We start from the raw sequence: 25,398 nt of genomic DNA on the forward strand, positions 1-25,398 counted from the left end.
CAAGCTTTACCTTCTACTTCCTGGGGAGAGGGGTGTATCCTCGCTGGGTACTTCACAGCCCACGATGGCACCTTTGTGCTCATTAATGTTGAGAGTACAGGTTGGGGGGCTCAGAGAAAGCCCCACCCCCCCCCCCCCCCCACAACACAGATGGCAGGTTGAAGTTGGCGCCCCATTCATCCACGTGTGCCCATCTCACCACATTCACTCACTCACTCACTCACTCGCCTTTCAGAGCTTGGCTTAATCCACAGCACTCAGTCTGCCAATTTACTCTCCTTAAAGGACACTGTACTAATACTCAGAAGTACAGTGATCACATTTAACTATGTCACTGCCAGATCGCTCTCAAAGTTGTGCAATAGAAACATCAATTTCTCATCTTTCAAAAAGCTTCAGAAATCAGCCATTTTCCATGGCGTTTCAAAGCAACGGACACGCGTTAGCAGCTGTCTAGCGCGTGCTAATTCACACACGTCTCCCGTGTACATGTCCCGTGTGTGTCGCCAGGCGTTTAGTCTAATTTGGACCTGAACTTAAGCGAACATGCAGATTGAAGGAAAGCGACCATTTATCTTTAAGAGTCTCCACCGGCCTTTTGCTAATTATTTTTCTCTCTCTCTTTCTCTCTCTCTCACTCTCTCGCTCACCAGCCGTTTGCCAGCATGCCGTCGCTTTTTAATGATATGCAAATGAAATATGCATCAAATTATCCGGCTGCATGTCGATTAAGCGCTGGGGACGCTTTTCCGCTACGCTGTTCGTTGTCTCCCGGTTTGTTCTGAGCCGCTCCAAAACCCGCACGTCAAGCTGGTATAACGAGAGCAGTTAAAGAAAATAATACAATCGCGAAGGATTATAATTAGCGATGCCAATAGTTCCCAAATGACGGGGGCAGAGAAATCCAAGAGCGGATGCTCTATCTGTAAGATCCAGGTTTAGCCGGGGCTTGCTTGGATGGGAGAGGTAGCAGGAGTGCAGGATTTCTCACGTAGAAGCCGGAGGTGCCTCTATGGTCAAGTGTATGCTTTTCCTAGTGGCTGTTTGCCAGAGGTATGGTACGGTATGACTGTAGAGCGATAAACACAAGAAATCCACCCCCCTTCGTCCCTCCCTCCCTCTCTCCTTTTTTGTAATCCATTTGTATAATGAAGACATGGCACAATTAACATCCCGGTGGAATTAAAATGAAAGGCAGATGATTCCGACCTCATTAGCGCATTAAAAAAAGAATCCCCTCGTTCTGTAGCAGAGAGCACAAACAGAAATTACGAGCCGGAGTGGTCTTGCGCATTTTCCGCGATCGCATATTCACAGGGTTGCTGGAGCTGCGGTGACGATGCCCAAGAAGATGCCAACTTGGAGGTAATCCTTCTTGTCGGTGGCCATCTTGGTTCTGGCTCTGTCATTAAGTAGCAGCCCCAAAGAAGCACAAAGACCCTTGTAATCCTTCCCTGTGAATGCCTGGTTTATCAATTTATAATCCAGACCTTTTCACTGTGTCAGACGGAAGCAGGAGATGCGGGTAATGGCAGCCGAAAAATGAAGTTCCCCAATGTGTGGCCGCACCGTATGGGCTGTGATTTTTTTTTCCCCCATGGAGCTGAGACAAATACAGCGTGCTCCTCTTGTGGCTCCCATCACAGCGCAACCCATCCTTGGCTCGGTGCCCAATGCCAGCGGAGCTTGCGGGAACAACGGCGCCGCTCCCCGGGACCTTGTGAAGGGATGCGGTGCCCCGACGGTGTGCCTGGGCAGCAGGGTACCACCTGAGAGAGACACGGCAGCTGAGTAAGAATGGGAACTAGGTGCTTGCCTGGTTAGTTGGCATTATGGGGCAAGGAAAGGGGGAACTGATGTCGGAGGGGCGGGCAGATTCCCACGGCGCCCCCCTTGGTCTGCAGAGTTGCGGACGGGTTGTGCAGCGGGACCTCCTCCCTTGTGCCCGCCTCCTGTGCCCTGCTGTAGTGTGGCATCACCGTGGCTCCTGGGCACCATATAGATCCACAGCGTGAGGCATTAATCTCCCTGGTGATTGCCGTGAATGTGGATAAATCGCAGACACACACAGACATGCACGCCGTCTGCCCGCCTGCCTCCCTCTGCAGCTCTGCCGTTCTCAGTGATCATGTAGTTTCATGCTTTTTTTTCCACCTTTGAAGAAGTTCGTCTTGTCGCTCTGAAAGAGTAGTTTTGAGGATCAGGTGAAACAAAACAAATTTCAGCACAGCATGATGGTAATAATAATAATAATAATGGTGGTGGTTATTATTATTTAAAAAAAACTTCATTACTGGTTATGATTTTCTTTTTCTTTGCCGTGGATGTTCTTCATTAGTATGCAGTCTCATATTTGCCAGCCCCATCAATTCTTGCTGATGCATTTTGTAAACTGCTCCCTCCTGGCAGTTGGCATGTTGCTGGGGTCTCCTGTTTGGGGTGCGGGCCGGGCAGCGGGTGCCAGGGACAGTCCAGCCCAGTGGCGGCTGCTGAGGAAACCTGAAGGAAACATGGCCGCTGTTGGCACGCAGAGCGGGCAGGATGCTGGGCTGGGCTGGGCTGGGCGTGATGGCGTGTTCTTCCCCCCCCCCCCCCCCCCGCCAGTCGGCTGGCCGCTTTGTTTTGTTTGTAATCCCCCCTTTCAGTCTCATTCTAATTAACAGCAAGAACTTGAGTCGTTTTAATTAGCACTGCGGCGAGATGCGGTGGGCTGTCTCTTCCTGCCGTATCCGTGTCAGCCTGTCAGCCGCTGCGGGCACCGCCTTCTGTCAGTCCCGGACCCGGCGCCTCCCGGACCCGGTGCCTCCCCAGTGCCGCCGCCGCTGCAGCCGTCCCCGGAAACACGCCGAGGATAGGGCCACCCTTGTCGGTGCATGTGTCTGCCAGTCCGCGCGCTGGCATGGCGTCTGCCAACTGTCTGCCTGGCACAGTGAACTGCAGCATGAGACTGAGGAAGAGGGAGGGCTTTCTTTTGCACCTCCCCCCCCCCCCAGCCATACCCACCCCCCGGGACAATGCGCCAGTCTGCTGTGAGTTGTTCTCTTTCTTCATTGGTCTTGTGTTTCTCTCTCATCATTTCTCCTCCACTAGCCTTGGCGTTTCCATGGGGAAGATCCGCTCTATAGGATGAGGGGAAAATAAATCAGACAAGTAATAAAATAATCAGTTATTACCCATAACCCCCTGCCATCTCCAGTAGGCACTGCCCATGTCGCCATGGCTCCCCATCCCTGCTGAACCCCCATCCTTGCGTCCGCGCTGCCTCATCGCCACCGCCGCCATCATCGTCCTTCCCTGGTCTGCCAGCGACGCCAGCCTTGCCCGCCTCTCTCGAAGAATGGATGGCACAGTGCCAGCTTTCCTCTTTTCTTCCCCCATCTCTGGCTTTCTCACATGCATCCCTCTTTCTTCCCCCATGTCCTCCGCCCACTGCTGTGGTTTTGTTCAGGGGGGGAGTTGGCTAGCTGGCGTCTCCGAGCATCCGCCCGCTCCCACGCCTGGCAGATGCCCCGCCTCCTCCCCCAGCAGCCGGCTCGGGCTGCGCCATCTGATCCCCCTCCAGGATGTTGTGCTGGCATTTTGTTGTAAACAGACGAAACCATCCCCCATTGCCCACCCCCTTTGCTGCCCACCCCCCCACCATAAACTCCATGCCCCCCGTCACTAACGCAAGCTCCCGCCCATCTCGCTGCGCCCGCCTTGCCCACTTCGCTGTCCCTATAACTTCAGAACTCATGCTTGCCCAAACGACTTGGAGCTTTTTTTCATTCATATTCTAATGAGCTGTTTTCCTGATTATCCGCGGCTACGCTAATTTCAGTAATTGCTGTCACTGCTGCGTTCCCTCTCTGTTCCTGCCGGCGTGCGGACGGCACTCGCGAGGTTAATTATTTAATATCACGCCTCCCCTGTGTCCGGCACTCTCGTCAGCCACGGCTAATTAGCGAGGCGGCAGCTAAGGAGTGGAGTGGCCGCGCCTGGTTGCGGTGGGGTGGGCGCTCGGATGCCAGCGTGGCTCTCCGCCTCGTCCCCATGCTGATCGATCCATCCCTCACACCGCCCAGCCCAGCCCAGCCCCGCCCCGCCTCTGCCACCTCTCCGTGTCTCTCCAATGCCGCTTTGCTGATTTCCTCCTTGCTGTTATCCCTGCATGTGACTGCGGGGCGCTGGCACGCCACTCTGTGCCTCTTAAACACCCCATTCGCTCCTTTCTTCTCCTTGTTTCTTTCATTATTAAATAAAAAAAAAAAAAACCATGAAACAACTTGGGGGCAACAGGAGGAATCCATTATGCAAATCGGCCGCTATTTGCATAATGTCTTATGCCAGGAATATGCAAATGAATTCTATAATTTATGGCTGCTTGCACCAGCCTCAAACTGTTCCCATAACTTACAAAGAGGACGCAGACGCAGAACCCCCACCCGCCCCACTCGGTTTCACGCACGCGGTGATTTCACAATGACTGTGTGAGGCTTCGCCCAGGAGGAGGAAGGGCCCCACAGACTATGGGCTCCTCCCCTGACACTTATGAATGAGGAAAATGCTGATTTTGGATATTTTTCTACTTTGCAGAAATTGGAATAAATTCCTTTTTTCCCCTTTTCCCCGACCTTTGCAGGTTTTCGTCGGCAGAATCCGATAACGTGTCGGATGGTATCTGTAGAGAGTCCTGGGTGGGTAGGCATTTCTGCTCGTGTGATCCAAACTAGGATTGATCGTCTTCCGTACTTTTTCCCCGAATCGCCGTCCACGTGCCCGATCAACTTGGGTTTGGTTTTTCCCAGCTCTGGGATGGCGATTCAGGGCCTTTGAAGGACGGCCATGCTGTGGGGCAGAGGGTCCGAGGCGAGTGCCAGAGATCCCACCACCGTAGACTTTTGAGTGTGTCTGTGGCTTTCTGTGATTTGTTAGATTACACCCACAGCATGCCCACATACAGTAAACAGCAGCGTTAATGCTCCTGTGTGTAAGGAAAGTGGCCAGCGACTGCTTTGGTTTCCAAATGACCAAATCTGCATCCATCCATCCATCTATTTTCCAACCCGCTAATCCGACTCGAACCCGGGTCCCAGAGGTGTGAGGTAACCACTGCACCACCATGCCGCCCGACCAAATCTGCAATTTCCTTTTATTTTTTTATGACCTGGAACAACTCCTGAAATTTCTTGGGAGGTTTCGAGAGCTGCGGCATAAATCTGTGGATTCTCTGAAGCACAGGCTGCTTTTGATGCTGGTCACGAGGATAATAAACTGGTCACTGCCTGGTTAATGTGCATGTTAATGAACAGAAGATAAGTAGTTTTCCTTAAATGTGGATAAAATGTTCTTTTTCACCTGCTGAGAGTATTAAATATGCAAGACCACACTGCTGAGGCACTCAGAAATTTCTGAAGTATGAAAAGGTTTTTCCCTAAGAAAATGAAATTAGAAAGAAAACTAAATGTCCAAAAAGGGCAACAGCTTCTTAAAATTGAAAGTTAGTGCAAAATTAATGTAAATAAATGCTACTTCATCTGTCTTCCAGGCTTTGGATCATTGAATAAAATAAATTATAATAAATTAATTTGATAGTCACTTGTGATATCATCGTCACCTCATTCTATTTTTTTAACAGTTAAAGTGTCATATGTCTGGGAAATCTGCATAATATAAAGAAAGCAAACATACATTCTTTAGCTGGTTGGAAATGCTCACCTTTAATAAAGTTTTTGAACTGCACTACTGCTTGCTGAAAGGTTTTAGGAGTCTCATGACTAAGGAAAGCAGAATTTGATTTGAACAACTCAAAGTCTTCCTCATTGCAGCCTTTGTTTGACTTGTAACATGTTAGAAATTGATCAGCATTGAGTGAACTATGTGTGACTTCCATGCATCTTGTAACTGTATATCTGCCGTGTGAAGGCTTTGGTATGCCAGGCAAGGGCTTCTGCAGTCAAACTCTCATTACGGACATCTTGGTGAGTGAGGACCTGGGTAATGTACTCAGTAATGTAGTCCAGCCCAGCGGCACAACTGCCTTTGACACCTAGCACTTGTCTGGCATTTCGGAAATCGTCCAGGACGTGTCTGTCGGAAGTGCTGCATTTGCTAACTGGCCGCTCCTAACAGCGATTATCGCTTAGGCATCTTCATTGGCCCTTTGATACTGATATATACACGCTGTGTGACCTGGACACTGCCGTGGTGCACTGTAATAGTAGTGATGGCCGTGATTCATGCTGGTAGACTGTTCTTCGTGTCGGTGTTGACATGCTGTTGAAGACATCCTTCTTTCAAGCCAAACAGCAGAATCTGAGGAATTGTGAGGAACAAGAACATACTGGCATAGCGTTGCCTAACGCATGGAGGGGACCTGATCCATGGAGGGCTGGTGTGGTTACAGGTTTTTGAGATGACCTCTTAATCAGCCAGTAACAATAGGAGTTGAGAATACTGCTTTATTGTTGGCTGATTGAGAGGTCATCCCAAAAACCCACACCAGCCCTCCATGGAACAGGTTCCCCACCCCTGACCTAAGGGATACACCTTAGCGGCTAATCAGAGGCGCTTTAGTACTTCCTGGTGTAATACAGAACTCTTTACTGTGTCTCCTGCAACAGTATTGTATCTGAGAATAATGTTCAACACATTTTATTTCAGCAGATCTTACTTTCCCCATCCACCAGTTTCATGTGTGACAAATGACCTAATCCTCCAGTATAGTGTGACAAATGTTGTCAATGTATGCTCGCTTTAACACCATGAGAAGATACCTGTGTCAGCTCTTTACTCTTCCAACACAGAAAACAGCCCAGACTCAAATTCCAGTATTTGGTTCTGCTCTTATCCTGTTTACAGTATTCAGGATGTCTAGGATTAAATGCCTTTAAGGACACTGGCACTTGCCGGGTGGGACGTTTCTGTGATAGGACCTTCAGATAGATATCCATCATGCGTCAGTGCTGGAGGTTTGCCCTCTCTTCTGGGAGAGATAATCAAGATTATTATAGGTTACCCATCTTCAGGGCTTCACAAAAATATGGCTGAAAAATTATTTTCTCTGAAAAGTCTCTCCCCCCAAACTGAAGCTCTCACTGTCCTCACTCACACACTCATGAGCTCCCCCTAGTGTTTGAGCCCCAGAAAGTCTTATCCTTTCTCCCCTCGTGTGGGAGGCCCTGCCCAGTACTTTTGACAGTCTTGTATATACACATGGTTGCTCCTTCCACGGGAGTCTTCTCTACGTCACACACAGGCCTCGTGCACCCCCCTGAGCATCTGTAGCAGGCCCTGACTAAGGTGTGACTTCCTCTGTGTCTAAAACCCAACACCTAATGGTGTTCATGCAGTGTGGACACAATGAGAATAGCTAATGTATATATTCTTAAAGCTGCATACTCACCCAGGGAATAAGATGCCATGTGTAATATCCATCCATCATAACCACTCATCCTGCAGAGGGTTTGCCTGGAGCTTGTCTCAGATGGCAAGGAAACAAAGCAGAATGCCTGTGCATTACTGGGTGCGCAGACATACACATACAAAAAGCGATTTAGAGGCACCAAACCATATGTTTTTAGACTGTAGGAGGAAACCTACTCAGGGTTGTGTTTCCGCTGTCAGCCCTGGAGGTGTGAGGTTAAAATGCTACCTGATGACCAATGTACTGTTATATTGGCTATAATATCTGCTTGTCCCTTTTTGGACGGGGTTCCTGTCCATCGTAGTGCAGACACACTCATGCACCTTGGGCAATTCCGTGTCTTCATTCAGCCTCACTGTGTGTCTTTGGACTGAGGTGTGAGTCAAACAGGCAGCTTATGGAAATTAAATGGTGTCATTATTTTGTGCTTTTGCTCTGCGTGAGGTGTTATAATATTCAGTGGAATGAACTGAGATTGATAATGTTCATTTTTTAGTTGGTAAAAATGTGACAGTGTGCTTTCAGGTAATCTGGCTGTTGGGAGTTAGGGGGTCAGAGGTTTGAAAGGCTTTTAGCTTGCTGGTCTCCACCCTGCTGTGCTACTTAAGTGGGGGTCCCCTTTCCCAGGTGGGGGTTGTGTAGGTGGAGCTGTAATGCTCTCGCGGTTTTTGGTTTTCCTACAGTATGGCGGTTGTGCTATCAGGCAGTTTCTTTATACGATCGCCACCAAGTTCCTGCTTCATTTCTCCGGATTATTTTAACTAGGGCAGGGGTGTCAAACTCCATTCCTGGGGGGGCGGAGCCCGGTGTAGATCTTTCCCTGTTCCCACATAAATGATTCAGCTCAAGAGCTGTGTGATAATTAGCACAAGGAGTTGAATCAGGTGTGTTAAATGAGGGGAAACCCAAAAATGTGCAGGGGAGTCTGACACCCCTGATCTAGAGATTGTCACCCTGTCCATACAGACAAATGGTGTCCATGGCAAGACCTATGTCTGTGGTAAAACTCTGTATGTGGTTTTATCTTGAGAGGCAGCGTTTCCCAATCCGGTCCTCGGGGACCCACTGACGGTCCATGTTTTTGCTCCCTCCCAGCTCCGAAACAAAAACGTGGACTGTCTCCGGGTTTCCGAGGACCGGATTGGGACACGCTGGCGTAACGTGTCATTTTAACTTTTGTTAACTTTGAGCTAACGTGTGAGACGGCCCAAACACCTCAGCTGAATTTTGTTTGTCAGCTCCGGTTCACTGCAGGTTTAGCTGTGTATTGTTCAGGTGGTCTAATTCTGCGTTCTGTGTCTCTCCCACTGTGAAGGTGTTGCTAAAGAGTGCTGGCCCTGCCCGTGACACAGGAAGTGATTCCCCTTCAGGCAATAAAGGGTTACTGTGGAAATATTCTGCTCAGAAATAGGTCGCATTAATCTGCAGGATAATCCTCGCAAGAACATTTCTAGGAATCATTATTGGTTCTGGGGATACGTGATAAGAAAATTCATTTTGTTCACCTCGTTGTGGAAATGTGCATATTCATTCATTCTGTTGACTTGTTTCTCTGGGTGGAGCCATATTATTCCTTTGTGGGCTTTGCATGTTAAGACGAGCGCGGTATTTGTGTTAGAGAAATAGCATGGCATGAAATTTTAAACACTTAGTGTGGGACTTGCCTGACTCAAGGAGATTGCCATGCCTTTCGTTCTGCAGGGAGGTGCCTGGTCTTCGTTTCGGGATGCACTGTTGTGCGTGTCCAACGTGCCAAATTCCCAGGGTCCTTTGGTCCTGGAGCCCCGCCCACCTCGCTCAGCCGCCTTTGCCCCCGCCCCCTGCTTCCATGACCATCTGGTCACTGTAAGCACTCGTTAAAAGCAGTAACTTATTTCGAGTTTGAAGCTAATGGGAGGAATACTGACTGCAGTAAAAAAAATAAATGGCCTCCTTCACTGCGCCCCCCCGACCCGCAGTGTAATATTGCGGCAGTGAGAGTGTGCATTACACATCCGAGGCAATACAATTTATCTGTGCTGCACAACGCTGAGTGATGCATTTGAAAATAATGCACTCCAGCAGCACATTACACGGGGTCCGGGCCGATGGCAGCTCAGGCAGGCTGCCGATGTATATCACCGGACCTCGTGTTGAGAGAGAGAGCTTCCCGTGCCAGGGGCCAAGAGCTCTGTGCTCTTCCTCCACCAGCGAGGTCCTGCTCTCCTCCCTCCACATAGCCAACTGGTCCCCTCTGCCTGTCTGCCATAGGAGCATTCTAGAAAACCAAAACAGAAAAACGTGACCAGGTGTGTCATACTGTACATTTTGACATTTTTCTCATCACATTTCACATGCAATATATCACATTTTTTTATGCAATATATCAGATAACATATCAGTATCAACTGATGTTCGTTAAAAATAAAGACATCAGCATCAGTCTGATGTGTCAATCTTGGTCGATATTACCAGCTGGTACTTATACTTAAATCAATATTCAAAGATAGCAGAACCACAGCTAAAGACATAACTACTAAAGAAATGGAGATGATAGCATTGGAAGATCAGGATGAGAGATTTCATCAGCTCATTCACCAATCAGGACCTTGCTACGGTCCCATGAATCTGCCATACTTTACTGATGTCTACCTGCCTAAGTTATATGTTGGGGTTTCTGCACAGATTCACAAGATAAAGAATTCCCCCTGGGATCAATAAAGTTTACCTTCTCTAATCTAAACTTAATAAGTAACGTCACCGACATCAGTTTCACTACAGATCTGTGGAGCGCAGTAGTTAACTGGTTATTTGTATCAGTAATATTAGCAAAAATATATTGGCATCGGTCCAAGTTTCCACACTGGTGCACCACTAATAATTAATAATTAATTCTTATTACATGTAAAGCTGATTTCTTTGTGACATTTCCCCTCCTTTACCTTAAAGTCAGACAGCACGCTATGTGATTCATGCTTCACTGTGGCCCCCATTTTAACTCTCAGATTATAGAATATAGGCTTTAAAACCGTGACCCCTGTTCCCCTTGAACTTGCGCTGGTTGAGTGACGGGTGCGGCCCTCGGCTGTTTTTCTGCACCCACATTTTTCTTCATCAACGTCGCGTTACAATCCGCGATGCAATCCCCGTGATCTCATACTGTATCCCGCTAAACTGCTCAGACCAACATCAAAGTCTTCAAACACAGTAACTGTTTAGTTTTGGCACGCATGTACTTGTGTGAAGTCCTGACGTGCAGATGCATCACATGAAGCTCATTCTGAAGCATAAGCTACCTTGATGTCCACGGGCCCATTGGCGTGTCGTCTGCTGCTTTTCTTCAGCACTGCTATCCGCTCCTGGTGATCTCTCCATTGATGGCTATTGATTTGATTCAGATTACAACGTTTTTTTGAGGAGTCCCATTCCCGTTTCTCTGCATATTTTAATGTGACCTTTAACGTTCTAGCCGAAGCTTGGTGGTTTTCAGGAGGGAGGGAGGACTGCATTAACGATACTCACACGGGGGTGCAGAGTTTGCTGCAGTCACATACCCCCCCTAATCAGTGAAATACATCGAAATGCATCACGGAGGAAGCACATGACGGAGAGATTATGTCATTTTTGTTTTAGTTACAGTCCTCTCATTGGCATATGATTAGTGTTATTGTATTTCTCATTCGTTAGCTTAACTGCTCTGAATCCAGGATGACCTATCACGTGGTTAGAGAGGTATAGGCAGGTGTCATCCTGGGGAAAATCGCTCTCTCTGTTATTCACACACACAATCTCTGGGGAGCTGTAAAACACTATGATTTTACAGCTGCTGGGATTCTCCCTCCCGTGCTGGTTGTTCATGTGTTGTTTTAAAATTTAATGACGCCCGAATTAAGTTTGCGGTCTGTGGATCTGCTGTGCCCTTCAAGTGAACCCGGTGACCCTGTCACCCCATCTCAGTGTGCATACACGTGCGGTGCCTTCTCTTACATTGTTTCTGACTAATGTATCCGAGCTGTGAGTTCGATGTGACTGTGATGCAATAATAGCATTCTTTTCAGTTTTTTTCAGACTATGTTCCTTCATATTCTAAGTGTTCATGTGTGTTCCCTATGTGTCTCTTCCTTCCCTTTTGCAGCCTCTAATCTACTCTAGCTTCCTTTGCATGAGTAAATATAGTCTGGCCTCGTAATACAGCCTCATAGCAGATCATATTCAGTAACAATTGCCTTAATGCCTGTGCATTACCTAAATTACATGATAAATTTGGGCTGGATTCACTTTTTGTTCCCACTCTATCCATCTGCTAACAGACCAAAAGATGTTTCATCCCGCTCCCCACAGGCCACTATCTCCGCTTTTATGCGAATTATTAGTATCTGTCGCCAGCCGTCCCCCCAGCCCAGTGCTTCTGAATAGAAATTTTAATAAGGTATCACTCTCATTTCTGATTTCCAGAGGATGAAAAGGGTGACCTCTGACCTTTAAGGTTGATAGGTGTAATACACTGACATTAAACCCAACCCACTTTGGAGCAGGTCCCAGCACTTGAAAGGTTGAAGATCATGTCTCCAGAATGCGTACTTGTGGTCATTTCGCTTTTCCTTGAGCGGTGTCCTGTCGAGGTATTTCGGCTGAGGATGTCCGCTACCCGCTATACAGTTTTATTTGCCGCTGTGAATTCAGTACTGGCAGTGATAGATAAATGTGCTATTTCAACATTTATTGGGGAGGGGGGGGGGGCTACCTGCGGTGAACAAAGCCACAGCATATATTAAATTGAGCTGTGGCTTTGACAGCATGGCCTAGTAACAGCTGTACCTTGGTGGTGGGGGGGGGGTCTTTGTTGATTGGGTCTCCGTTGAGCTCTGCGTCGCCAAAGAAGTATCCTATAGATTAAAGCTGAATGGGGGAAAAAAATCCCTGTTTGCATGCTTCATATTTTCATGCAAGAGGCCACAATTAGCATGATAATAACAGGACTTAAACCTGTAAAGATCAAGTCACTTTGAATCCGTGCTGGGTCCCTGTAGATACATTTTAATGTGGAGGGTTTGCCCTTTTTCTGTTTATCTGTTTGAACGCTGACCACATGAGATGATGTGCTGGTTTCCTCATATCCTCTTTGAGCATGATGACCTCATAACGCTGTGGTACGTGGGGGGCATTTTGCTTTGATGCCCTCTCAAAGTTTCAGAGCAAATTGACAACGTCTCTAATGTCCTCTTGCAGGGTCCCCCCAGGCAGTGGGAAATTTCTTTGTTTATGCTTTAGATGCGAAGATTCACCCTGCAGGCATCCTAACTAGAGACGAACGAAAGGTATGACTATAGCTATGGAGGCTGAAGATATCAGTGTGGTTCAGCAGGTTAAGACACGGTGCCTGCGATCGGAAGGTCATTGGTTCGAATCCCAGGGTTGACAAAGTGATTTTACTGTTCCTTGTGCAAGGCTCTTACCCGCCGACAGCAGGGACTGGCTGACCTTCTTCTGTCAGTTGTACGTGGTTTAGGATTAAAGCATCTGCTAAATAAGTAAAATGTAACGTCCCGAGGATGAGACATCAAACTGGACCTTGGTCATGTGTCCGGCCACCTTGAAGTACTTGTTTTGTATTTATGTTTTAATGTCAGAGGAGCCAGGACTCCAGTGTTTTATCTGCAGTATATATTTGTATAGAGTAAAGTGTATAGAGTGAGTTTTATTGTGAGGTCACGCAGCTGCAGCATTAGAAACTGGTGACATTTTGAATACGAATATCACTGCTGCTCTACCTAAAGACTTACGCTTAAAGACACATTGTTACAGAATACTGGAGTGTAATCGATATGGAATGATAAACAACTGTTTTCTGCCTGTGTAAGTCTCTCTTCTAATGTTCTAGCATCCTGCACCAAAGCTGTTCTGACACCTTGTAAGCACGTAACAATGATGAAGTAAGTAGCAGCTTTCTGCGTGATGCAGTCCAGCTGCTTGTGCCTAGTGATACTGCAAGTACAGGAACCCGTGATTTGGGGTGGACTAACTTTTCTGGGGGCCCGAGGCTGACATGGGTAGAGGGCCCCCTAAGTGGTCCGTTTGAGCAAATTTTTGGAGCTGGAGCTGAAAGAGAAGTGAGAAGGAATTAAAAACATCAATGTTATGCTAAGCAAAGTGGTGACCGACGAGGTTGGGGGCAGGAATGCTGTCCGTAAAATCCACTGACCAGTGGGAGGGTGGTATCATGTTTGTTTAAATTCAGTTTGCCGAATTTAAGAAGTTTAACAGTTCCCTGTTTTGGTTGGTCTTGAATTTATATACGCGTGTTTAATTCTGTTCTATCCACAGCCGCTCACAATTTGTCTAACACTCTAGTGCAACAGTATCAAAGACATGGGAGATATAATGTTAGTCTTGTATCCTTTCACCACGGAAAGAGAAAAGTAGCTGCTGTATAAGGAGTGAATATGACCACATAAAAATACAGATCGGACAGCAGAAACAGAGTGAAAACGGGATGAGAATGGGGATGGTGCAGAATGGGAATGGTGCTGTCCTGTTTGTTAGGGAGTGAGAGTGCTCCACACCGTCACTAATAGCATCCCCAGAGGGCAAGCTTCGCATGCAGACTCTATAGCTATATATGTCAGCTTTACACACGCCTTCTTAAAATGAATATGATGTGATATATTTAAAGAAATGCTCCTCTTAATGGGTAGCATTTATACTTGGTTGAATGGGTTATCAAAATGACTGGCGGTCTGTGTTTTCTATATAAACAGAATGTGAATGTTTCGGCAGTAGCTGGGGTTAATATGAAGCGTACCTGCTGGAAGTTCCTCCCACACTGGTAGTGTTAAATATTTAAGTTAATTAGTGAAAATAACTTATCGGGTGGTGCTGTGCCTCATACCTCCAGTGTTGTGGGTTTGAATCCCTGCCCTGCTTTGTGTGTGTGTGTGGGGAGTGGTTGTGGGGTTGAATCCCTGCCCTGCTTTGTGTGTGTGGAGTGGTTGTGGGGTTGAATCCCTGCCCTGCTTTGTGTGTGTGGGGTGGTTGTGGGTTTGAATCTCTGCCCTGCTTTGTTTGTGTAGAGTGGCATCCTGTCCAGGGTGTGTTCCATCCTTATGCTGCTTGGAATGGTCCCCAGGTCCCCATGCTTGGAAGATGGATGGATGAGATTTATGTTATCCTCATTTACCACAACCCTGTACAGGATAAGCGCTTTTGGAAGATGGATGGATGTTCTGCTTGTTGTGATGTTTGATTGAATCGGCACCTTTTTTTGACTGATTGTTTTTGGTAAATTTCTTGGACTAGCACATTTTGCGCGTTCAGATGTGTGCATTGATGTTATTGCTGTGTATTAGCCTGTCTCAGGCCCATGCCTTCTTCTTCTCCATGTTAGATGGATAAGCGCGAGGCTGAGATCCAGACCCTGCAGGACACCATCACAGAGCTGCACCATGAGTTATCCCTGAAGGACCAGGAGAACCTCAGGCAAATGCAGGAGCTGCACCGGTTTGAGAGCAAGGTCAAGGAGGTGAGCACAGATGTACAGTGTGGTCCACTCTATGTGCCGCACAGTCCTGCTTGTGTATGTCAGTACTCTCAGTCCTCTATGCAGCATTATGTTATCATTAATTCCATTATGGCATATTATTCAAGGGCGATTCTAGGATTTTTTTAAGGTCAGTAGCATAAGAGGGGCCATAATTCATACAGAAGGGGCAACTGTATCATTATCCATTAATATACTGTGAATTAGTGAGTGACATTCCAGGAGCCAATCAGCTTGCAGCTGGGGTCAGTGGTCCTCTGGACCCGCCCTCGTATACAAACCTGTTGATAAAGATATTGTTCTTTTAAACTGAACAAATATCAATCTGTTTATACGTCTCACACTGAAATCTTTTGATTTCCTTGGGAATCTTCCTCATACCAACCAGTGTCAGATCTACCAAGTCAAGCAGAAGCAGCACAGGGCACAAGGCAGGAGGAGCCCCTGATTGGGATACCAGTCCATCACAGGGCACATACATATGCTCACACTCTGGGCAGTTCAGAGATGCCAGTTAGCGCGACTGCATTTCATTGGATGGTGGGAGGAAGCCTGCCTGACACGGAGAGAGCATGTAAACTCCACAGAGAGCAGAGTAGAGGCGGGATCCGAATCCCCAGCCGAATGAGGCTGCCGTGCTGCACGCTGTGTCACCCAGTCAGTATTAAGCTGATTGGATGCGAGGTTGTTAAACTGAATCGCTGCCCAGCAACAGCTTCTGAAAGTCACAGTGCTGACATCTGACGTGTGGCAATGATGCGTTCGGTAGCCTGTCGCTTTCTTACCAACAGGTCACGTTTGAACATGAGGTCACATCCTTGGTTCTTCAGCCTGTGCCTTCTGACTTGTGGGGATGCTGTGGAAGCTGTCGTGAGGGCTATAGATAGATAGACAGACAGACAGCAACAATAAATAATATGCAACAATAAACAGTAGCATTGCAAAGAATGTCAAAGAAAGTATGACATGGAATTCTGTAGTAACGACTCAGAAATAAATAGTATAGCACAGTGGGTTCTGCACAATGAACAAATGAATGTCCTGTGAATTTCATTTCACCACAATGCTGCCATTTTGAGTAAATGCCTCTGAAGGAGAAGGTCTGCCTCTGAACTTGATGAGGCTAATGTGCTCTAAGAGGGCTCCAGACTGAAGTGAGACAATCACGTACCTGTTCCTCCGTCCTGTTTCCCTCCCCCTCCTCCACTTACTGCTACACAGTGGGAAGAGGGGGTAGAATCACTGTTATAGGGGGGTGGTCCCAGGAGCGAGAAGCCCATTACTCACGTGTGACAGTATCAGGGAGGCCGGCTGGGCTGCCCTCACTCGCCCCGGACCCAGCGCCACGTTCAGTCTTGCCTCGCCTCGCCTCGCCTCACTCTCAGGAAATTGCCTCGTTCTTCAGGGCCCCGAGGTGACATGCTTACTATGCCCACATGTGTGTCCCAGCCAGAGAGCTGGACTTCTGAGTGCTGTTTCGGGTGCTTGGCCCGAGGCTGATGAGTAAGTTGGGGCGCCCGCTTGTAGCATTTGACATAGTGTACAGTTCTCCTTCTCTGCATGTAGGTCTGCAGTGATAGGACCTTCTTCAAGGGTACAGTGACAGCCCTGCACCTCGGACACAGCAGGTAGCCTCTGTCGTCCCCCCCTCCCCCCAGCCACAGGTCTGTTTCTGGAGACTGATGCAGCCATACCGCTTTTCCCCGACATCCTGTAGCCAGCGTCAGTGAGAAACTCTCCCGCACCGGTCTGTCAGCACCGGCTGTCTGTCTGGCTGGACACTGAGGCGTTCAGAGATTTACAAGATGCTTCAATGCAATCAGGTGGCCGTGTTTTAATGCGCATTTTGTAAATGAGAAATATTTGTTCTTCATTGTTAAGCGGATGAAAAAAATGTTGGGTTAGTGTGTTTGGGAGCTAGAGGTCCATTAATGGGGTCTAGGCCTGGCCTTGCTCCAGCCCCCCCTCACTCTGGAGGATGATTGTTTATTACCATTGCAGCTCAGGCTTTGTTCCAATTGTCTGGGCTCGCCTCTCTCCCCCCCCCCCCCCCCCCCCTCGCGGTGCGACACGGGGGTTTGCCGCAGCCCTCGCTGCGGTGTGTGATTAGGGGAGGAGAGTGTCGGATTGCTTCTCCGCAGGACTGTCTGTTTGGTATTCATCATGGCCCACGGCTTTCATTCGGAGGCTCTTTGACGTGCAAGGACATTGTTCCTCCTACCCGACTCTAGAATGTTCTGCGAAACAGGATGCCTTCTGCCGCAAGAATAATAATATTAATAATAATTCATCCGGCACATTTATTCAGCATTGTTCGCTTATCCTTGTGGATTCAGTAAGATTCCTGGAGGTGAAAAGCCTCCCTTCAGAGGCTGCTGTTTGGGACTGGTGGCTTTACTGTGGGGTGGGGGGCAGGTGGATAACTCTGAGATCCCTGTAGGTATGTGGGTGGTGTGTTAGGCACAGCTGGACCAGCGCAGGGTTGCGGGGGGGTGGGGGGGGGTCTGTTCTGGGTTAAGGGCTGCACTTTTATGCCACCTGCCCCCATAACTCTCCTGGGGGCTTGTGGGAGGTTGTAAACATCTCAGTGCGTGGCGGACCGGAGGCAGAGCGCCGAGGGCCTCTCGCACTGGAATCTGCCTGACCAGCCTTATGTCAGAGGTCTCTGTCTTTCTCAGGTTTATGGTGACACTCTCGTTCAGACCGCGCCTTGCTTCTGATTTCCAGCTCCATGCATCTGTCAGTGCAGAGAGAGTCGCACAACTCTACTCAGCTGACTGTGTTCCACTTACCGCATGACCATGCATGTATTAATATTATTTCTTGCAGATTCTTGTGCTGTGTATGGAATCCCATTCACATTCTCCGACGTAGCTTGGTAGTGTTGCATGGGTGTCATAATGAAGGGCTGATAATCATCGACTTACATCCCGTCGAGTAACGTCCAGTTGTACTCACACCCGAAGTCCCGTAAGAGCCTTATTAAAATTTATAGAGAGACGTCCAAAGCAGACATAGTGGACGTTAGCAGACTGATAGCATTGCTGCTATGTAGAGGTGGGCCATAAATCGATTTTATCGATGAATTCAAATTTACAGTTTAGGACGATGTGTTTTTATGAAAATCGATTTTATTATTTATTTTACACGTGAGTGCCAAAAGCGGAACTAGTGCGACGCACCGTTCTTCACGGGTACATTAGCGCGACACACCCAAACACTGTAGCGGTTCACAAACAACATGGCAATGGTTCAGTTTTGCGCCGTCAGACACAGACCAAACAAGTCTTCGTTGCAAAGTCTTTTTAAAAACTGTTGCAACCAAGGGAAGCAGCACGACAAATTAATTCCAGCACCTAAAGCAGAGGCACATAGCGGAGTGGGAGAAGTGCAGCTCCCACCGAAATGAAAATTCACACAGCAGCAGCACAACAACCAAAGTTAAGCAAGCAACTGTCCCTGACACGTTTTCGAACTGTGTGCCATATGATAAGAATAGGGCACGGTGGAAGGCGATAACAAACGCTGTCGCGATATATAGTGCAAAAGACATGGTGCCCATACATACTGTTGAAAAGCCGGGATTCATTAACATGCTAAAAGTTTTTACAAGTTTCTAAAGGTGTTTACAATGGCGTGGTCTGCCATCTGACTTACAAGCATCTTTTTTGGCTTGTCAGATTGCACTTTGAAGTAAAAAAACAAAACAAAATAAAGTTAAAACTTGTTTTGAACCATTTATTTATCATCTCTAGTTTTATTTTGAGTAGGGGAGGGGAAAATCGATGAAAATCGGATTTATTATGAAAAAAATCTTTTATTTTTAGGCCATATCGCCCAGCTCTACCGCTATGGAGGTTTTAGTTAAATGTGTGTGATATTGTATCTTATGTTATATAGTATATTTGACCTCTCTGCTATACATATCGAGATGCCTCCAGATTGACTTACATCCTCATTTCCAGAACATAACCTGGACATAAGTCGATGGATACCTGGATCTCTTAATCACATATGTGTGGGATCCCCCTGTCCAATACACGTGAGTCTCACGGTATTGCAGGGCTGAACTACATGCACATGCTTGGAAAAAGCAATTTTCAACTTTGCAGACAGTGTGGTGGGGGGTGTAGGACAAGCCGACATTCTGCTGCCTCTTGGGAGGGGGGGGTAATGTCTCCCCCACCTTGGACTCCAGGTTAGTGGACCGCTGACGTTTTTGTAGGGGGGCACCAGGTGTCTGGGCTTTTAGTCTCATTCTCTGACTCTTTGGCTTTATTTCCCTGATCTTTCATCTGACCCCCTCTCATCTTTTAATGTTCTCTTCCTCTGGTAATCCCATTGTCTTTGTGCTATGATTTCCCGCATCTTCGGTCTGCTTTCCTTCACCCTGATCCTGCCTTTCTTTGTGTGCCTCCCCCGCTCAGATCTTTTATTACCTCCTGGCTTTCTGGTTTGATTATCCGGCCTTTGCGGTCTGATCTGCTGACGGTTTGCCATGTGTTACATTCTCTCCTGGAGCACCCCTTCTGAATTGCTGATATAGGAACTTTTCCTCGGATGACATAATGGTAAATTTTACTGCCACTGTTTGTGTCCAGTAAATTCTGAAAATGGAGCTGAAGTGGTTCAGGCTTATTATCGATCACTTGTAACAAAGAGGAGAGCCGTCTGATACAGCAGAGTCTGCCTCTTGTTTGCTCATGGTTGTCAGTTTTACTTACACAAAAATGTTTTGAGGGCAGAATGAAATATGATTGGTTCAGTGAGATAACCAATCAGATTGTACATCCGATTGGTTGGTGCCGCCTCTAGTTGCTTGAGCCCACCACCTCTACGATCTGATTGGGTATCTCTCTAAACCAATCATTTTTTGTTCTGCTCTCAAAACATTTTTGTGTAAGTAAAACTCCCATGAGCCTCTTGTTTACAAATCCCCAAGACAACGCATGGCTGTCAAAAAGTTCATGAGCTTTTTTGTCTCTCTCCCATACCTGTAGGTTTTGCGTGTTTAGATGGAGTTAGAAAAATCAGAGTTAATGTAGTGTAACATAAATCTTGTAGCATGGCTGTGATTTCAGAGATGAGTCTGCTCTCATTCTGAGAGATTTTGCTTATTATTTTCTTATTGTTTAAGAGTGTGTGACTATGTACTAAATCAAAGGTGGTCTTAAATAAATCAGTATTGGTCTGGAAAGCGGAAGCCCACCGAGAAGATGCCAACCCTGAGTTTGGCCTTGTTCCATACCATCTGAACGTGTGGAGCACCAATAATTTACCTTGGCATCTTTATGACTTCAAAGATCCTCTGATTATAAACGCAGTGAAAAGCTGTCAGGCTAAGTGCTTCACTCCTTCAATACGGTGTGAGGTAAAATAAGGGCATGCCGTCACTGCACAGGGGTGTTCAGCCCAGGTTCCGTTCTGTGAAACCTGACAAAATGTGCCGCCGATTCTCTCATGCTCCCCACATAATGCATGTTATTAGCCACCGGCACCATCCCCGGGGCAACAAATATCAAAGGAGGCCCCTTCCTCAGAGGGAATAATTATTCAAAGGCGGACTCTTCCACCCCGGGGAAACAGTATTAAAGCAGCTCTCTCAACTCCTTAGTTCTTATTTATTTATAAAATCACACCTTTGGGGTAGGGGGTCCACAGCTCTGGTCTGAGAACGCTTGCCTGAATGCCCAGGCTTTGAATTTTTCCATACTGACTTTCCATACTGGTACAGTACACAAGTCCGCCTTTCCTGTTAAAACCGATAAGTGCGGCAATCGATTGTTGTCACGTATGTACTTTATGTGCATTTCCACTGCTGTGACAAGAAATTTTGCCGTGCATTTTAACGTTTATACCACAAATGAAGCACGAATTAGCATATAAAAGTTACGATGAATAATTTCTTGTCACAGTAGCATAAATGCACATAAAATACATACACGTCTGCACTGTTGCAACAATCAATTGGCCCGTGTATCGCTTTTAAAGGTGAATGCGTACTTTCCTGCCAGTTATGTGCATCCCTGCTTATTTATTAGTGGTGAATATCTAAGTTTTGTATGAAGAAATGTTAATCCCAGGCACTGCTCTGTAAAACCCCAGGCTCTATAGTAGGATGAATAGCGAGGACCGCAACACGCCCAGTAGACTCGCCATGGGATGAGTTTCTGCTTCGTCCCGTCTTACTCTGCTCTGGCTCGGTTGCCTGAGCTGCCGGTACCGCCGGGCACACGACCCGCAGTGGGGCTCTCTCGTCACGGTGGGTCGGCCACACGGTGAGGCTCAGACTTCAGTGCAGTAGATGTAGTACCGTTTCATTGGATGCCTTTTCGAACTTCAGTTCCCCTTTAGCCATTGTGAGCGTGATTTTTTTTTCCCCTCTGAATGACTAATGAAGTGACAGGCAGCGGCTGATGGGGTGTCTCGGATGACTGGTTGGCTGCGGACAGGCGGCTCTGCTGTTGGTGGGGAATTCAGACGCGCTGCCTTTTGAGAGGCACGGAATGTCGGTTGCCCCTCCGAATCCCGTCTCGCCGTCTGCGTATCCATGCGGATTTGCCCTCAGGTGTACTTTGTCTGGAAGGTAATGCACATGCAGTATTAAGGCAGGAAACACTGCGCTTGAGCCTTTAAGAGTGCCAGTTGCTCTGTGTGTGTCTCCCTGGATGCCTCCACGCTGAGGAACGTCGCTCAGAGTCTCGTTTCGGAGCGGAGCGCCCTCATCCTCAGCACTGTGATGCTGTGTCTCTGCTCATCCTCAGCACTGTGATGTGTGTCTCTGTAGTGAAACGGCAGCCGTTTGACATGGCTGTTTTTTTTTTTTAGAATACCACTGTTAAACATACATTCATTTATTGCCATTATAGTACAAGTCAAAAGTCTGGACACACCTGCTTTTAATACATTTGTCTCTGTTTTAGCTATGTTAGTGAGCTTAATGGTAAAAGGCCTCAAGGCAATGAAGTAATATACATCAAATATTGCAATGGCTGAGAGAAGCATCTCAAGGTTTTCTCAAATTTCAGACTCTTCAAAATAGCCCCGTTTTGCTTCGATGACAGCATTGCAGACAATTTTTTCAACCAGTTTCCAGATGTAGCCACCTGGAATGCTTTTCCAACAGTCCTGAAGGATTTTCTCAGTTTCTAGGCACAAGTAGGCTACTTTGCTCTTACTCTTCGACCCAACTCATGCCAAACCAGCTCTGAAGGGTTTAGGTCAAGGAATTGTGGGGGCCAGGTCAACTATCAGAGCATTCCATTTCTTTCCTTGTTCATAAGATAATACTAAATATAATACATAACTCTGAGGTTTATTTAGGGTTATTATCTTGTTGAATAACTTGATTTTCAGTAGGTGTGTCTAGATTTTCACTGGTACTGTATATGCTTTTCAAACATGCAGTACTTTCTATTGAATGGAATATTCCAGAATGGATCCCTGGACTAAATGTGCACAGAGGGTGACCTACATCAGTGGTTCTCAATGTTTTTTGCAGCGCGACCCCATTTTTACCATGCCAGCTCAGTCGCGACCCTTTATCAAAGTATAGGTTTAAATTAACACTGTGATCAAGCACGCAGTGCACTCTGCAATTTACGCCAATCAATGGCTATCACACACATGTGATTGGATGTGCCAGTGAATTTTGCTTTACGGCTTCTGGGTCCTAATCCCTTTATCCTGCCATTAGAATCCCCTGGGACTTCAGTACCTTACAAAGGTGAAAACGTAATGAAATCCGTAACCATCAATGGGAATATGGCAGAATTCCCATAACATCCAGCACAGAACTTCAGATGTATGACAGTAAATTTCCTGAAATGTCTAACCAGTACTGTTTAAATCATTATTTATTCTATAGCATTAAATTCGGCAGCATCCCAGCTGCATTACCATTTCTACCAGCAGAACTCGGTTCAGCTTCACCGGTTTATTACGCGTTGGTCCTGCGAGTTGTTTAAACCGAATGCTGGGCAATGCCCTCGCAGTATCGTTCCTTTCAGGTACACTTTAAGTGCTAAAATCAGTTTTAAAAGGCGATGGAGTTTAAAAAGGCAGCCCCCCCTCCATAGTAGCTCCATAGCTGGCTTGTAAATATCATTCAACCTAAAGCTTAAACAAATAGCTCAGTGTGGGGCTCCTGCTCTCAGTAACCCGCCCTTTTTGCCATGGAAAGAGACCTTTTGCGATCACTGACACCACTGACAGAGTCCCCGCTGCACAGACCGGCCTCCCCCTGTGTTTTTGCTGTACTTCTGCTTCATTTCGTGTGCAGTCTGCTTTATATCTTTCAATGGCTGTGTGGAGCTCGGCCCATGTGCACCATTTGCACAGTCTCTGTGGACTCGGTGAAGGAGTCTCTCTTCTGAGCCGATAACTTGCTGTCCACTTTACCCCCTACCCATTCCTGAGCGTACTCACCCCTCAGACTGGCACTGGGCATTTAAACTTATTATTAGTATTATTATTATTATTTATATGTTCATTGTTAGTCAATATATTTGTTCCACCCCATTTCATTGCTGCTTTCCTAATTCTTGTTTTCATACCTTCTGTCCCGCCCACAGGGGTGGGGCAACACACCTGCTAGCAATTGGCACAAATCAGTGCACTAATTAAATCCAAATCGTGCCACAGAGTGGTGCGAAGTATTGTTGCCATGCGAATGTCAGCTACTGAGCGTTTCATTGTCTCATGTCTTCCCTGCCTACCTCGTCGTACCCTGCTGCTCTGGTCAACCCTGCCTCCCTGCCTGGTCCCGCCTGCCCTGCTTTCATCCTCTCTCTCCTCCCTTCGTCTCTGCCTGTAGGACTGAACTCCCCGGCTTTCGACTCTCCGCGCTCGACTCGACTACCCGTTTGGATTTCCCTTTTGGCTTTTGGTGAACTCGACTTACGTTCCAATAAACCCTTCTCCTGCATTACGGGGTCTGCCTCCTTCCTGGTGTCCGGACGTCACACCTTCACATTGCATATCTGTAAACCCTTGTGTCCTGCCTCCCTGTTTTTGCTCTTTCCTATGTTTTGCACTTTAAGTATTGTGAAATGTTGCACCATTGTCCTGGGGGAGCTTTATTTTGGGCCACTGTATACCTGTGTATGGATGGTATGACAGTAAAGCCCACTTGACTTGACTGGAAATGTGAGAAAGGTCCTTTTGTACAAACTGTTCTTGCATGCAGCTGATTCTCTGTGCCGCTGTCTCACTCGGGTTTTCCCAAATCAAGCTTTCGTTGTGAAAAGATTTTCAGGAGTTTCACGGGGTGGTTCAGTTGGTCTGCATCTCGTAGCTGTTGAAAATTGAAAACCACACGTGATTAGCTGTCTGTTAATTACACCAAGCCAGATATTCCTCTAATGGTAAAAGAAGGACTGCTGTGTTCATTAGTATGCATGTTCAATTAGCTTATGTTCCAGTGCTTAATCAATGAAACTGTCTCATTTTGTTTTTAACTGAGAAATGCTTAATTGGTATTGTTATGGATTTCTTCTTCTTCCAGCAGTTAGGCAATGGTGGGTATTGGCATGTGCTATGAAGCCTTGGGTTGTACAAAAGGGCCCCAAAGCAGGAGAAATATACAGGAATGTTGGCCTGACTCAGCCGGGTAGGTCTGTGCTGCCATCTCAGAGTGTTAAGAAAGTAGCCCGTCGCTTCTGAAGATTCCCAGGTTGGAAACTTCTGATCGCATTCAGATATCAGTTCATAGAATGCACAGACAGGATTTGAGGTGGTTTTGGCAGACAGGTCATATTTCCTCGTCATTCTGTGGCAGCTCTGCTGCGTCTAGCAAATAATTATCCCTAGAAATAATTCAGGCTGTTTATTTTTGTTTTAATTCACATCGACTTGCTGAATGGTTAATAATTTATCCATCCATCCATCTTCCACACTGCTGATCCAGCACAGGGTCACTGTGATTAAATAATTTATTTTACGTACATTTCCTGGTATAGGTGTCACATTGATCCACTAGAACATGTTTTTTTCACAGTTACTGCAGCTGTAGCTCCTTTTGAGAGGTCAGTCTGTTAATTGTGGACTAAAAAAAGCAGTGACACTTTACTTGGGGACACAAATAATGTAGTATTATGCTATTACTTATGTATTAACCACAAACTAAGTGTTAGTTACAAACCGATCTCATGTTTCTTCATCATCAATGAATTGTCACACACTTTTATCTCAAGCAGGTATATGTGTTAATTCTGTAAACCTTTGTGAACTACTGCAGGAACCAATGAAGGAAGTACTGCAGGAACAAATAATGAATAACACACATAAAATACTGATCTCATGTTTGTTCATCATTAATTAATTGTGACACATCATTTATCCCAAGCAGTTACTATATTTGTTGCTGTATCTGTTAATTTTGTAAACCTTAGTGAACTATTGAAGGAACAAGTCATGAATAACACAAGAAATACTGATCTCACATTTGTTCATCATTAATCATAACACATCTTTCATT

At 46.7% G+C, this 25,398-nt stretch overlaps 1 protein-coding gene across 1 annotated transcript in view; it reads left to right on the top strand.

The window, feature by feature from the left end:
- Positions 1-25,398, top strand: part of pmfbp1 (polyamine modulated factor 1 binding protein 1) — an 89,767-nt gene that overhangs the window by 16,207 nt on the left and 48,162 nt on the right. The window contains exon 5 of the mRNA XM_072698108.1: positions 14,769-14,903. Coding sequence (XP_072554209.1) covers positions 14,769-14,903 — 135 coding nt within the window. The remainder of the gene's footprint in view (positions 1-14,768; positions 14,904-25,398) is intronic.

This window comes from Paramormyrops kingsleyae, chromosome 13 (assembly GCF_048594095.1).
Source record: "Paramormyrops kingsleyae isolate MSU_618 chromosome 13, PKINGS_0.4, whole genome shotgun sequence".
Classification (NCBI taxonomy): domain Eukaryota; kingdom Metazoa; phylum Chordata; class Actinopteri; order Osteoglossiformes; family Mormyridae; genus Paramormyrops; species Paramormyrops kingsleyae.